The sequence below is a fragment of the Elgaria multicarinata genome, chromosome 15 (genome assembly GCF_023053635.1).
Source record: "Elgaria multicarinata webbii isolate HBS135686 ecotype San Diego chromosome 15, rElgMul1.1.pri, whole genome shotgun sequence".
Lineage (NCBI taxonomy): Eukaryota > Metazoa > Chordata > Lepidosauria > Squamata > Anguidae > Elgaria > Elgaria multicarinata.
Genome location: NC_086185.1, coordinates 28,847,918 through 28,862,766, shown reverse-complemented (window position 1 = coordinate 28,862,766; position 14,849 = coordinate 28,847,918). Strand labels below are relative to the sequence as shown.

The window sequence follows — 14,849 nt, the reverse complement described above, 5'->3', positions numbered from 1 at the left end:
TAGCTGGACCCTTGGTCTGATCCAGCACGGTTCTTATGTTCTTACATGTTCAGACAAATATGTAAGCACTGGAACTGTACTGGGGCTGTGGAACCTGCCTCGTCCCCCAGCACACTGGTGTCACCCCTCTTAGCCTTTGTGTGAAGCTTGAAGGACAGTGGGAGATTCTAAGAGGGCCTTCTCTGTTGCGGCCCCCACCCTCTGGAAAACCCTCCCTCGTGCAGTTTGGGAGGCGGAAAACGTAACGCCTTTTAAATGCCTCCTGAAAACATACCTTTTCACACAGGTTTTATATTGCCTTTTTTAAAACTGTTAAGATTTTAAATTTATCTATACTTCTTGTATTTTATACTTTTAATTGTGCACTGCCCTGAGATCCTCGGCTGATGGGCAGTATAAAAATGTAATAACTAAATAAAAAAGTGCATTCAGCAGGGCACACTTAAAACCTCCCTGCAGACCTTCATGTTCAGTGCACAAAGGTCTCCAGCCGGAAGGGGAGAGGTTGGAGGTGGGGCTCCCATGTGCAGCCCCGCTGCCCTCTTCATGAGTTCTGAGTGAATGCCTGAAGAGGGCAACCGTTGCCTCTCTCTCTAGGGAGAGATGGAATTACTTGCCCTAAGTGAAGGCTGTTTAGAAGGGGGCAAGGCTGGAGCAGTGAACCATGCAGAGGCGCGGTGGGCATCCGCCTCTGTGGGCAGGTCCTGTGGGTTCAAAGGAGGTTCTAATTATTTAATTTATTTCTCAAGGCATGCTTTTGCGCTTGCCGTTTTGAGACTTATTGGTCTATTTCGGCTGTATACATGTTTTGCTAAGTAATGTCATTGTTTATCACAGTGTAGAGTTCTGTTGTTGCTTTAGCAATGATGACACACCTGGGGCCTTTCCACACGTCATACCGAGGCCGCTTCTAAGCGACCCCAGTGCGACCCCAAACCGATCGTCTAGCTTACTTTGGAAGAGACGAAGAAGAGGCGTCCTTGCCGCCACTGCCGCCTCCACCCACCGACCTCCTCGCCGGCCGGCGAGGAGAGCTAGGCGTGGTGGAGAGCGGAAGAAGCTCTCCACCCCGCCTTCTTCTGCCGAGTTCTCCGAGCCGGCTGGCGAGGAGGTCGGTGGGTGGCCGCGCCGGCAAGGACGCCTCTTCCTCATCTCTTTTACAGGCAAGCTACACAATTGTTTTCAGGGTGCACTGGCGGCGGATGGAAGCGCCCTGAGTACGACGTGTGGATGTGCCCTAACTGTGTGTTTCCTCTTTTCTGATTAGGTGTGGGGATGAAATCGTGGCAGTCAACGGAGTGTCTGCTGTAGGAATGAGCAACGGCGAGCTGATTCCCATGCTGAAGGAACAACGCAATAAAGTAACCCTTACTGTGGTGTCCTGGCCTGGTAGCCTTGTGTAAGAAGTCAACTCTAACCCAAAGTTTCATGTACGCGCTACTTTGGTGCCAGGCTTCAAAGACTGGAGTGATGAACCAACCAAGGAAACCATGAGCTGGTCTAACAGTGCCGTCCTCCTCAAGGCTTTCACCAGGAGCCCCGTTCCTAAGCAAAAGGCAAACGTAGCTTAGTGATAGAATCTGATTTTTAGACTCAACTCCCTGGCAAAAGAATCCACACTTCAGTGAGCAATTTGAGTTCTATCATTTTATGAGTGTTGTTTTCTCATGTCCTTACATATGTTGAGAAAGTGAACTCTGAGCCTAAAAACGTCTGTTTTAATCCTGCCCAGATAAACGATTGCAAGCAGAGCTTGTAAAAGTCTGCAAGATGATTTAAGGTCCTTCATATAGTCAATCATGTTGGCTAATATTTAACTTCGGTGGTAACTTTTGTTGACCGATAAACACAGCAAGAGGCCCGTGAGGTTTGCCTCAGAGCAGCTATTGTTCCTTTCCATGGTCGGTGGAATGGGGATGTGTATTCCACTGTTTTGGTAACAGTTTCAAATATGCCGTGCCCCGTTTCTCAGCTCTCTTCTCTTAAAGTTGGGGCTGCTTGCAATATACAGCTTGCCTCTGAGCACCTGTGATTTCTCTGCGAGGACATGGTGCGCTTGCGTCAGCGATGCCTGACGCAGCAGCCACTTTCAGCTTTAAGACTGGACGTTCTCTGCTGTTGAGAATGAAGTAAAGGGAGCAGCGGAATAATGTGGCCACTGACGGATTATTGAATCATTGATGCAGATAAATGATGATTGAATCTCTAATCATTTATCTGTATCATCTCTGCTTGTTATACTCTAGGTTGCTGGATAGCAAGGTACTTGTCTTCCCACTTCTTTCAGCAGCGCCCAAGTTTAAGGAGAACAGCAGTGCTGTGTCTTCTTACGGCCCATTCATCACATCAGAGAGGATGCACGTAGCCCCTGCGGGTTGGCATCTCATACCACTCAATAGGACAACCCTGCCGCCGCTTGAGAGAAGTCAAGCGCCCCTTTGCAGACAATGGAGGCTTCACGTTAGGCGCCAGCAGGAGTCCAGCCAGATTTTGAGCGAGCAGCAGTCGTGGGGCCAAAGAGGAAGAGACGGCAACAGAATTGGGCCCGCTGCGGAGTCCCTATAAGCAGTGTGTGGGAAGAATTTAAAGCACAACACGGTTTCTCCCGGGTGGGTGGCAAATCTGAATCCTCCCCACGACGCACACGTTCCCCCGTTCCCCCTAAACCCTTTTCCTTTCATAATTATCGTTATTCTTTTTCCTGCCTAGGCTTCTGGTCTCAGAATGCTGGGAGGGAAATGGCTAGAAAAAGTCATTTTGGGGAAAAGCCTAGCTGGCAGTGAGGCTTCAGCTCCACTCTCCCATCCTGAGCTTTTCGTTGCCTCCTGACCCCCTCCCAGCTACGTTAGGGAATCAATAAAACCTGGGTTGGATCCCGGCCACTGCCCAATCCAGTTGCGCCCTTACTAGAAAGAGGGGAGAAGGAGCAGCTATTCGCCTTGCAGAGGTTGGAGAAACCAATCAAAGCAGCCTCTCCTCTCTGTTGTTGCCGCCCTCTTTCCCACCCCCAACATGACGCTTTTTGAAAAGGCAAAGAGCCACCTGAAAGCATGGCTTCTCTTCTTGTCAGCTGTTTCTTCAGGGTTTAAGACCCAAGAAGGTTTGCCATCGTTTTTCTCTGCAGAGGATCGGTGCTGCTAATAGCTGTATAGCAGGCAGAAAATCCAACCAGCTCCACCTTTCTTAATGTGCACCTGTAGGTAAAATTCATTTATGCAGTTGCTCAATACCATGTGTGTGTGTGTACGTACGTACACGCATGCCCGCATGTTGATTCTTCAACCCTAAACACTAATTGACAGGACTCAGGATAAACGCTTCCTTTTAATCTTCGTATGTTCTCCTCTTCTACCCTACACAACCATGACTCCAGGCTAGTCTCTAAAAATAGGCTTGTTTACATTTAGCTGCACCGTTCCAATACTTGTTCAAGGTCCTGTTCTTTTATTGTTTCGTGCCCTACCAAGTGATTCAGCGATCTTGACTGTTAGCTTAAGCCTCTTTGATTGTAGACCGAGAGGTCATTAGTTTGCCGTACTTACAGAAGCTTCCTCAAAGTGGCCTGCTCATTTTTTTCTTTTAACAGGGGTTTCCAAGTCCTTGGTTTGCAGAATGCTTTTAATCAGCTGTAGGTCTTTGTTTCAGTTTAAAGGTCAGAGGCCCCTGAGAAGTGCTTACCTCTCTGTGGAGTGCAGGTAAGCTGTCATGTTTGAAAGACTTGCCACAGCTCTTCAGGCTGGTGGAATGTGGGTCTATCTATCTATCTATCTATCTATCTATCTATCTATCTATCTATCTATCTATATTTCAGGAGATGGCTGTGTTTGCAGACAGATACTGCACTCGCTTTGGCAGTTTGTGAATGTCACAGCTAAGTTCTTACGCCCTTCAGCTCAGGCCTGTTGGCATCAGACTGACAGCTGTTTGAGAATTATCAGTACAGCGGTCAGTTCTCACATAAGTAGGAATGTGAAGTGAAACACACACACACACCCCGCAAAAGGACTTTAGGGCTCATTCATACATTTAAATTGGAAGTGGTGATGTGCATGTCCAGACTTCGCTGTCTCGTTTTAATGTTGTGAGCTGCTGCTGGTGCCATGTTTGTGAGGATGTTGATCTGATTTGCGGTATGGCAGGGTGGAGGAGATTGGTTTTTACATGCGGGTGATGTCCATCAACACTTCACATGAAAATGTCACAGTATACACATTGGGGGTTAATGCCTACATTTAAATGTGGTTTTAAAGGGCATAAACATTTACATCTTGCTGTTGTAAAGACAATTACGGCTGGCTTCAGGCTTGCCTCCTAGGAGCTTCTGTAATGTTTGACCCTTGCAATAGCTGTAAAGAGGGGAATCAAATGCCTTTTCTCGAATGAAGGGGATGTGCTGCGTGAGCAGCACCATTTCACTGTGTTGTCTTATTTCAAGGTGCCTTTAACAATCACCAGGAAGTCTAGTAGCTATGAAATTGCTTTGTACCAAAGAATTTGTAGAAACCTAACCGATTTGTCTTTGTTTTGATGCATTTATAAATTATTCTGAAGTTACTGAAGCTGTTTGGGTTTTCTGTTCTGACCAGATTTAAGGTTTCTCCCACATCCTCAGTTACCTTGGGATCATTTACAAGCCCCTCTTCCACTGTGCAGTGGAGGACTTCACCCACCACAGCTAAACAACAAGGGCATAATTGTCCTTGTCTTTATCCCAGTGTTCATCCACCCTAAAAATATGGGAAATACACCCATGAATTCCCATCCAGATCTTCTCTTTGGTGGCACTCAGCAAGCGATAACCAAAGGGGGCCGATACCGCTCATACGTTGCTGCAGGGCCCTTGGGTCTGGGCATAGGAATCAGCACAGGAGGGTGCTCTCTCAGATGCCACGTCTGTCTGAATTGAATGTGATGCCACAGCCAACAGAGTGGCCACCCTAGCAGCCACTGACGCAAGAGTCAGTGACACAAGAGCAGCCCGTTTACTAACAGGGACTGGCCGGCGAGATCACATTACGCCAGTCCTTTTACAACTTCATTGGCTGCCAGTCCAGGTCCGGGCCCGATTCAAAGTGCTGGTATTGACATTCAAAGCCCTAAACGGTTTGGGGCCAGGTTATTTGAAGGAACGCCTCCTCCCATATGTACCTGCCCGGACCTTAAGATCATCCACAGGGGCCCTTCTCCGTGAGCCCCTGCCACAGGAAGTGAGGCAGGTGGCTACTAGGAGGAGGGCTTTCTCTGCTGTGGCACCCCGGTTGTGGAACGAGCTCCCCAGAGAGGTCTGCCTGGCGCCTACACTGTACTCCTTTTGTCGCCAGCTGAAGACCTTTTTATTCTCAGTATTTTAACACTTAATTTTAACTTAAATTTTACAGTTTTAACTCCGTATTTTAACCTTATATCAATTTTGCTGCGTGGTTTTATCCTGGTTGTGCTTTTGATACTGCAGTTTGTATTTGTGCTTTTAACCTGTTGGTGGTTTTATTATGGTTTTAATTTTTCTGAACTGCCCAGAGAGCTTCGGCTATTGGGCGGTATAAAAATGTAATAAATAAATAAATAAATAAGAGCCAGGGCTCACGGGAGGCTGGTGAGATGTGTGGGAAGTGTCAGGCCACATCCATTGGTCACGCTGCCAGTAGGGAACTGCTGGGAGCTCTCACCCCCACAGGGCTCCTCAGAACCACCAGAAGAAACGCTGAACCAGCCCTAAGCAGGTGAACTCCAAGGTCCCACTAGTGCCAAACCGGCCAGTCATCTCACACACACACCCTCAATGCCAGGGCCGAAGGCCAGGACCACAGCCCAGGAAGGAGACGGGCAGGGCTGGCTTCGAGAGGGCCCACATCGGCCAGAGTTCCTTGCCCTGCACCCGCCGAGGCCACGCTGCTGAACACAGCGTGGGGGCGTAGAGGAGCTCCAGAGTCCACTGGCCCGCCCCACGCACTGATACACAAGGCGCCAAGTGGCCAAAGCAAGTCAGCTGGGTGGAAAGAAGCCATGGCGTGGATTGGGAGGGCCAGGATCTCTTCTTGATCATCCCAGAGTGCAGGACACGGAATAACAGGCTCAAGTTACAGGAAGCCAGATTCTGGCTGGGCATCAGGAAAAACTTCCTGACTGTTAGAGCGGTACGACAATGGAACCAGTTACCTAGGGAGGTTGTGGGCTCTCCCACCCTAGAGGCAGCTGGACAAGCATCTGTCAGGGATGCTTTAGGGTGGATTCCTGCATTGAGCAGGGGGTTGGACTCGATGGCCTTGTAGGCCCCTTCCAACTCCACTATTCTATGATTCTATGGGAGCCGTGCTTAGCTCCCAGCACCGGGGGATGGACGGTAAAGCCGGACCCCCAGGCCTAGACAAGAGGGGGGCGGCTGCAAACCATTCTGAGATCCTCCATCCTCCAAGCAAACGGGGCTGAAGCTCACCGGCAGCCACGCCGGAAAGTGAAAGAGGCCAGGTTTCCTGGCAGGGCTTGCCTTTAGAGGCCTGTCCCACCTAAGCCTCGTGCCGCACACGTGCCAGCACACACGCAGCGTCATCTCCTTGTCCTCCCTCCTTCTCAAGCTGTGGGAATCGGGCATCTTGAAAGCAAAGCAAAGCTGTTTTGACGTAAGTGCTGGCAGACTTCCGAGACTACACAGGATTCAGCCACATTTCCCCAAAGGAAAAAAAAAAAGCGTTTCTTTATTTCCCACACCTTTTTCAGTTACTGATCCACTCACTGCACCGTCATAGCATACAAACCAAAATACAATGGCAGACTGGCTCAAGTTTCCAAGGCTGTTCGTTTCATACAAACACTCAGCTTGCATGACTACAATACCAGAAAAAGAAAAGAAAAGAAAGAGTATAAATTTGAAACGACTCTAGGAAGTGTTTTAAATTATTTCCTGCAGGTGGAAGATGATTTAAAAAGGGATGGTCCACGCAAAAGTGTGATCATCGTTTTGGAATCCAATGACGACGACTTCATCTTCTTCATCTTTTCAAAGAAAAAAATCCAAACAGAAACATGGCGACATTTAGTGTCTCAGGAGCGATGAAGGGTGTGCCAGTGACTTACAAATAAACCGTCAAAATGGATCATTGCCAGATTGAAAGGGGAGCAAGAGAGACGTTGCTCCTGTTCAGTTCAATGGAGCCTCTTGAACTTGGCCAAGATAAATAGCAACCCCTGAAGGCTCCAATTGTCTGGGTAGAAACATACTTCTCATAGCAACCTGTCAGTCCACATCCACATTGCAGTGGCCGCTGGGTTGGTTTCACTGATTTTCCACCAAGCTTTTCTTGAGAGAATGAGATTTTCATAGCTACACGAATTGAAGGGGGGGGGGGAGAGATTTGGGGGGGCGGGGCGGTAATGGGACTAGCTTACAGAAGCCAGACTAAGCTGGCTGTCAAGAGGACCTAATGCCTTTCTCCTTGGATGAAGCTGTTCCGTGTTGCTATTACTGTCCTACTTCTTAAACAATAACCACACATTGCCAAATATTGTCTTTAATCGAAGTGCATTCGTTTCCGCTGGAGCTTTCTCCCATCAGAAGCCATAGGATCTGACGTGATGGAGTTGACCTACACGTGGAATAGCTCAGGGCTTTGTTCGTAGTCGCTGTGCTGGATATATATATATTTTTTCAACTCCCCGGAAAGTTTGACTGTGAGTGCAGCCCGGCTTCTCGTATGGGCAACCGGCTTCTGTGTTTGGATCCAAAGTCATTCCAGCCATTCACTTAGAAAACAGAAAGTCACAGGAGACAGATAGACTGAGCTGTAGAGGGGCCGTGCCTTTTTGTGGGGGGCGGGGGGGACGGACGCCGATGACGCAGATCTCCTACGCCTGGGAATCCTGCCCATTTCCTTCTGGGAGACCCGCCTCACTCACTTCCTTCCCTTCTTTGCTGCGCTTGTTCTTTTTGTGCTTGTGACGCCGGTGGCTTTCGCCTTCTTCACTCTCGTGCTGCTTACTGAGAGGGAATAAGAATGGGAAATAGGAAAGGGAAAGAATTTAAGCTCCTTATCTCACATATCTAGCAGAATCCTCAGCGTTGCCGGGCCTTTATTAGCTCTAAACAGGAAGACAGATTTATCAGCTCTCTTTTTTTCTAATCTCGCAATCCCACAGCCTAACACCGCACAGGAGAGAATACTACGAAACAAAACAATGGAAGCCGCACCCACTTCAATGGAGGCGGTTTATGGATACAAAGCCAACATTCGATCTTTGCATCACCTCTGGGATGTTGTCATCCTTCAACTCAAGTAAGATGATTGGGCTAAGAGCTCAGGCCTTTCTTACATGGCCTCTAACCTTGCAATAAGGGTGGGGACAATCCAGATGAGCCCGAGATAATGATAATCAGCAGATTTGAGGCTTGAGTAGGAATGGAGGGACTCCAGTCATTGATAGGGTTCCAGCCTCCCCTGGCCGCCCAAGTCACGACCTTGGTATTCCCGCAACCATCGCTGCACCGGAATTATGTCATGGGGCCCAGAAGTGCTCCCTTCATTCAAGCATCTCTGTAACCTCCAGGCTAAAGTACAGCTATCCTCTGTGGGATGGTCCTTGAGTGTCTGGAAGCTTCCCCTGATGCAGGAAAGCAGGATATATTTTCCATCACTAGGACTCAGACCGGAACACAGGTTTTCCTTATGGAATTTAAGCCTCCTTGGCCTGGTCCTAGCTGGAGGATCCGCTCCACTTACCGCCGTGACGATTTGTGTTTGCTGCCTTCCTCTTTGTCTCTGTGCCTTCGCTCCCGGTGCCGATCGTCTCGCTCCCGGCTGCGGTCTTGGCTCCTGCAGTAGTCCCGCACAAAATCATAGCTGTGCTCCCGGCTATAGTAACGGTACCTCTCGTCATCACTGAAAGGAAGGGATGACATCCATTGAGGCAGAGAAGAGACTCTGAAGAGAGAAGGCTAATAGATTACTGCCAGAAGATTTGGATTACAACTCCCATCAGCTCCAGCCAGCATGGCCAATGGTCAGGGACTCGGACAGTTGTAGTACAAAGGAGCACCAGCTTGCCCACCCCTCTTGTAGTTAAACCAAGTTTCAGAAATGGCCCATGGCCCATGGATTTACCCTCTGGAATGCCAACACACAGCTGTCTCCAGAAAATTAACGGAACACAACTGACGTACAGTAAGCTGGTCATGAAACATGTGGACATCCCAGAAACCATTTCTGACAGCAAACCGGAAAACAACAGAATGAAATTTAATAGGGCTAAATGCCAAGTTCTACCCCTAGAAAAAAGAAACCAAATGCACAGTTACAAGATAGGGGACACTTGGCTCAGCAATACTACAAACGAGAAGGATCTTGGAATTGTTGTAGATCGCAAGCTGAATATGAGCCAACAGTGCGATATGGCTGCAAGAAAGGCAAATGCTATTTTGGGCTGCATTAATAGAAGTATAGCTTCCAAATCACGTGAGGTACTGGTTCCTGTCTATTCGGCCCTGGTTAGGCCTCATCTAGAGTATTGTGTCCAGTTCTGGGCTCCACAATTCAAGAAGGATGCAGACAAGCTGGAGGGTTCAGAGGAGGTCTGGAAACAAAGCCCTATGAAGAGAGACTGAGAAAAGAAGGCTGAGGGGAGACATGATAGCACTCTTCAAGTACTTAAAAGGATGTCACACAGGGGAGGGCCAGGATCTCTTCTCGATCCTCCCAGAGTGCAGGACATGGAATAATGGGTTCAACTGACAGGAGAAACTTCCTGACTGTTAGAGCAGAATGACAATGGAGCCAAATCCCATTATGCAACATAATGAGATAAAGGGAAAGGAACCTCTCGTGCAAGTACTTGAGTCATTGCTGACTCCTAGAAGGACGCCTGCTTCTGCTGACGTTTTCTTGGCAGGCCTTATAGCGGGGTGGTTTGCCGTTGCCTTCCCCGGCCATTATTACCTTTCCCCCAGCTAGCTGGGTACTAATTTTACCGACCTCAGGAGGATGGAAGGCTGAGTCGACCTGAGACAGCTACCTGAGAACCAGCTTCCGCTGGGATCAAACTCAGGCCGTGGGGAGAGTTTCGGCTGCATTAACTGCCGCTTCCCATTCTGCACCACACAAGGCTCTTACCATCATAACAAACCAGGCTACATATGTGAATAAGTACATTATGCGGCACCAAACATTTCTGTCAAGAAAAGCTGAGAACTCCAAATAAAATCAAGCCGATTGCCTTTCACCTCCAGGGTTTGTGAAAGAAGGAAGAATCATGAAAGGCACTTAAGTCCTATTTTCTAGCCACGGGCCTTCCCTCCTCTCCACGGGGCATGTTAAAGGCACAAATTTTCAATTAAATCTAATTAAACCCCAGGTCTTCTGGATGTTGAGTTCTGCTTGATCGACACAATCATGGACTCCATGGGTCCCAGGCAGTTGCGTAACTACACCATCCTGGCACAAGCAACACCGACGCTCACTTGCTGTATTCACTGGTGGTGGGTGTCCGGTCGTGGTCACAGTCTCTTTCCCTCTCCCGCCTTGTGCCAGAGTATTCCCAGTGACCAGCATCAGAAGCACTGGAGCCCTTGTCCACCGTAGTCACCCAGGGAGTGTGAGACGTAGAAATGGGAGGGTAGCTGATGAAACCCGAATCTGCGGAGAGGGAATGAGAACCTTTCACCACCCGGTTCAGAGATTTACACAGTAACAGAGTAGCCACATGGCTGGCTCCTCCAACACTCCCAACGTAATCACTTTTCAACGCCTCCTAAAAACATACCTTTTTAAACAAAGCCTTCCCTGGACTGTTAATTTATTCTGGTTTTATGCGATTTTAGAGTTTTAAACTGGATTTTATGGTTTTAGTTGTAAACTGCCCAGAGAGCTTAGGCTGTTGAGCAGCATGAATATGAAATAAATTAATTAATTAAACACTCCACCCAGATGGCCTGAGTTGTGCAATTCTAGCCCCTCAGTTTTATGTGATGCCGGGTAAACGTCTGAGCTAAACTGAAGCTTTTTGGGGGGCTAGATGGTATCAATTAAAACTAGGGTGACCCTATGGAAAGGAGGACAGGGCTCCTGTATCTTTAATAGCTGCATAGAAAAGGGAATTTCTGCAGGTGTCATTTGTATATATGGAGAACCTGGTGAAATTACCTCTTCGTCACAACAGTTAAAGCTGTTAACTGTTTTTAACAGTTAACAGCTTTAACAGTTAACAGCTAAGGCCTCGGAGGGGCTCACCTGTGGAGTTGAAGCCAAACGGAGGCAGCGGCCGGCTGCTGTAACTGGCAGGCTGGCTTTGAGGAGGGAGAAAAGGAGGGAGGGAAGGAGAGAGAAGCACGAGAACGGTTAGCAATGTTTATTTTATTTATTACATTTTTATAGTGCTCAATAGCCGAAGCTCTCTGGGCGGTTCACAAAAACGCTGAGTCCCCGTCACAAAATGCATAGAAGGAAAACGAAAGCGATTGTGGCACGTTAAAGCAGCCTTCCCCAGCCTGCCCCACCCCCAGATGTGTTGGACTGCAACTACCTAGCTGGCTCGGGGATGCTGGGAGTTGTAGTCCAATACATTTGAGGGTGCCGTGTTGGGGAAGGCTGCTTGAAAGGAGTAAACAATTCGCTTGTCGTTTCCTTCGGACCTCACTAATTAGAATTCTCCCCCCAGCAGCAAACAGATGTCAAACTCTCCATAATACTCAATCAGCCCCTGGTCCATGGACTGCAACAGGCTAACACAGCTGCCCCTCTGGCAACGGAACGCGTTTGTTTCTGCGCCATCCTTGCAAGGACCCCTTCCCCTCCCAGCTGAAGCTTTCCTGCCACGCCTCCAGGCCAGCCGTCTTCTCTCCTCGCTCCTGCTAATTTCCCGCCTGCTCTTCCGGACCACAACCCAGAAACAAAATGCAAACCAGATGTTGAAGGACGGAGGGAGTTAGGCAGGACGGCGTGACGAGCCCTGCCAGCTCACCAGCCGGCTCCCATCCCGCCCTGCCAGCCTTGCCAATGGTCTCTCATATCCCCTACACATACGGACATTTCTACTCTGCACTAATTAAAATCAGGAGCCAAGCAAATATGTCCGGGGTGGGGAGAGAGCTCTCAAAACCAAGGCAGCATCACCAACGAAAAGGGCGCTCCCTCTAGTTGCCCTGGCCCACCTTCTGGAGGCATGAAGGGCCTCTGAGGATGACCTCGACAAGCAGACACGTTCATATACAGTAGGCCTTGATAAAGTCTTCTTTAGGCTATTACAATTAGAGCTGTGCATCCGCCTCTGGTCCGAATCGGGCTCCTGAACCACCTCAGTCCGAATCCAGATTGGGCCTGGATCGGCCAGAAGTGGTCTGGGCCCAAATTGCTTTCCATAAATGGCCCTTTAGGGCCGCTGTAGTTTGAACATTAGACCTAGAAAACGACAGAGCTGCCATCTTCCTTTAAAAGCTGGCATCATCAAAAACAGGCAGCTGCCAGATGGGTCAGATAAGTCCCGCGGGCGGGGGAAGTCATTCGCCAGGGTTTGGGGGGGGCAAGCATGAAGTGGGGGGCAAACGGGAAGTCCTATGGATTCCCGGTCGGCCTTGCACCCAAGACACCGCAACATCTGACCCGCTTCGGACGTCTGGATCTCGCTCTGGATTTGTATCCAAAGCAGTTTGGACCGGGCCCAAAGTGGCTTGAGGCAGATCAGGGCTGATTCAGAAGCTTTGAATCCGCCTCCGAAGCAGGTCAGGGGACAGCCCAAATTACCATGTGCAACAGGTGAGCGGTCTTTGAAAGCTTTGGGCTAGCTTAACACCGTGGTGAAAATACGACTGCCACCAAAAATGCAGAATGTCACGACATCACAATGTGAAGTAAGTTCCGAACTCTCCTAGGTTGTGCACCAAGGCTGTGGCAGTAGGGGCCGTGGTGGCAGCGGGGGGAGCAGGCGCCTGTTCTTCCCCCACATCAGACAACTACGCAAAGGACATGCCCATCCCCCCACTTCACCCTAGACCCGAAAGCAGCCTGAGGAGTGGAGGCACGAGACCCATCCCATGTCCAGGGCGAATTTGCCTAAACTCTTGCGCATCCTGGTTCTACAATTATTCCTGCCCCCATCAATCCAAATCACCATGCAGCGCCCTCTCCTTGGCTAAGTCATGGTGTCGATGAGATGCTCGATACTGCAGCTTTCCCCAACCTGGTGCCCATGATGGCTGGGAATTAGAGGAGATGCAGAGCAGCACATCTGGAGAGCACCAGGCAGATAAGCTGCAAAACTGGGAATATGGTCCTCCAAGAGGAATGGAGAAGGTCCTAGCACCCGCCTCTAGGAACCTCTGACGGCTTACACACAAAAGGAAAAGGAAAGGAACCTCTCCCGCAAGCACTCGAGTCATTGCTTACTCCTAGAGGGACGCCTGCTTTCGCTGATGTTTCCTTGGCAGAGTTTGTAGCGGGGTGGTTTGCCGTTGCCTTCCCCAGTCGCAGTTGCCTTTCCCCCAGCTACTTGGATACGCATTTTACCGACCTCGGAAGGATGGAAGGCTGAGTCGACCTGAGCCGGCTGTCTGAGAACCAGCTTCCGCTGGGATCGAACTCAGGCCGTGGGGAGAGTTTCGGCTGCAGTAACTGCCGCTTACCACTCTGCGCCACACGAGGCACACACACACAAGAAACTGCAATATTATGGTCATGTACAAGCCTGAGAAAGAAATTTAGAGGGACACCGCATAGCCTCAGTGGACCAATAAATTGACTAAGATGTGAGTGTCGGGAGGATGTGCCAATTGGCATATGAAACGTGCCTCCTTTCTCTGTCCAAAGCGGATACCCAGAGCCCCTTGCAAACACAAAGTATCCCATGGCCACAAGGACAATTCCACTGGTCTCTTGCAGGGGCGGCAAACTGTTGGCGGGCCAAAAGCACTCACCCAGCTTAAGCCCACTTAGTTCTCACTTACCCATCGAGCGTAGGAATCAAAAGAGCTGGCAGAGGAGCGAGAGGTGGCGGAAACAATCCTGTAAGCAAAGTAATAACTGTTGAAAGACGGGTGAGTGGGTGGGTTCAGAGGGCACACCCAGAATGCCATTGCATTGTTATTTATTACACTTATGCCCCACTCCTTCTGCCTGGGCTCAGACTTGGAACTGCACGCTACGAGAAACGTGGGCCTGCCGCTAAAAAAAAGCTGCCCCCCACCTCCAGTCCTTCCCTGCACCTCTGAAAAAGATGTGTCCTAAAATGTACACCTGCGTCTCACCATCATTGTGTTGTAGTTTCCCCCGTTTGCCCCAGCATCAGCCAATGACGCAGGGCAGCAAACATACGACATAATGACATCAGCTCACATTAGAGCAGCCTTCCTCAACCTGGGGCGCTCCAGATGTGTTGGACTGCATCTCCCAGAATGCCCCAGCCAGCTGGCTGGGGCATTCTGGGAGTTGTAGTCCAACACATCTGGAGCGCCCCAGGTTGAGAAAGGCTGCATTAGAGGGTTGATTACACACGAACGGACTCACTACTGGGCTTTCCTTTTTTGTCAGGATGTGCAATCCCGCCCCAAGCGCAACATACCTGGGCAGCCAAGTAGCTTCTATCCAGGTGTTTACCAGGTCCAGATCTGCTCATTCTATCTCCGGAGCATACAACAGGTACCTTCAGCTCTATGGGCCCTGCGCACTCCATTACTTTTTAAGTTTTTTTTTAAAATGAACACTATACATCAGAGAAGTTCAAGGTATCAACGAAATTGGTGCTTACCTACCGATTGTTCACCCAATTCAAAACAAGTCAACTTAATTCCAAGGCTGCATTCAGACAACACAATAGTCGACGGTGGGGTCATAACCAACTCAACAGTTTATCTCGGGGGTGCTCCCCACACGACA

General features: G+C 49.4%; 2 protein-coding genes across 2 annotated transcripts in view; one reads left to right on the top strand and one right to left on the bottom strand.

Annotated features, from left to right (window-relative positions):
* Positions 1-4,554, top strand: part of LOC134409134 (ligand of Numb protein X 2-like) — a 55,210-nt gene extending 50,656 nt beyond the window's left edge. Inside the window, exon 10 of the mRNA XM_063141716.1 lies at positions 1,268-4,554. Within this exon, the coding sequence (XP_062997786.1) occupies positions 1,268-1,403 (136 nt within the window). The 3' untranslated portion in view covers positions 1,404-4,554. The remainder of the gene's footprint in view (positions 1-1,267) is intronic.
* A 2,115-nt stretch (positions 4,555-6,669) lies between these two features.
* The window catches only part of LOC134409373 (pre-mRNA 3'-end-processing factor FIP1-like), a 31,833-nt gene continuing 23,653 nt past the window's right edge, over positions 6,670-14,849 (bottom strand). The window contains exons 12-16 of the mRNA XM_063142085.1: positions 13,922-13,979; positions 11,214-11,269; positions 10,445-10,619; positions 8,712-8,870; positions 6,670-7,972 (exon numbers count right to left, since the gene is read on the bottom strand). Coding sequence (XP_062998155.1) covers positions 7,840-7,972; positions 8,712-8,870; positions 10,445-10,619; positions 11,214-11,269; positions 13,922-13,979 — 581 coding nt within the window. The 3' untranslated portion in view covers positions 6,670-7,839. The remainder of the gene's footprint in view (positions 7,973-8,711; positions 8,871-10,444; positions 10,620-11,213; positions 11,270-13,921; positions 13,980-14,849) is intronic.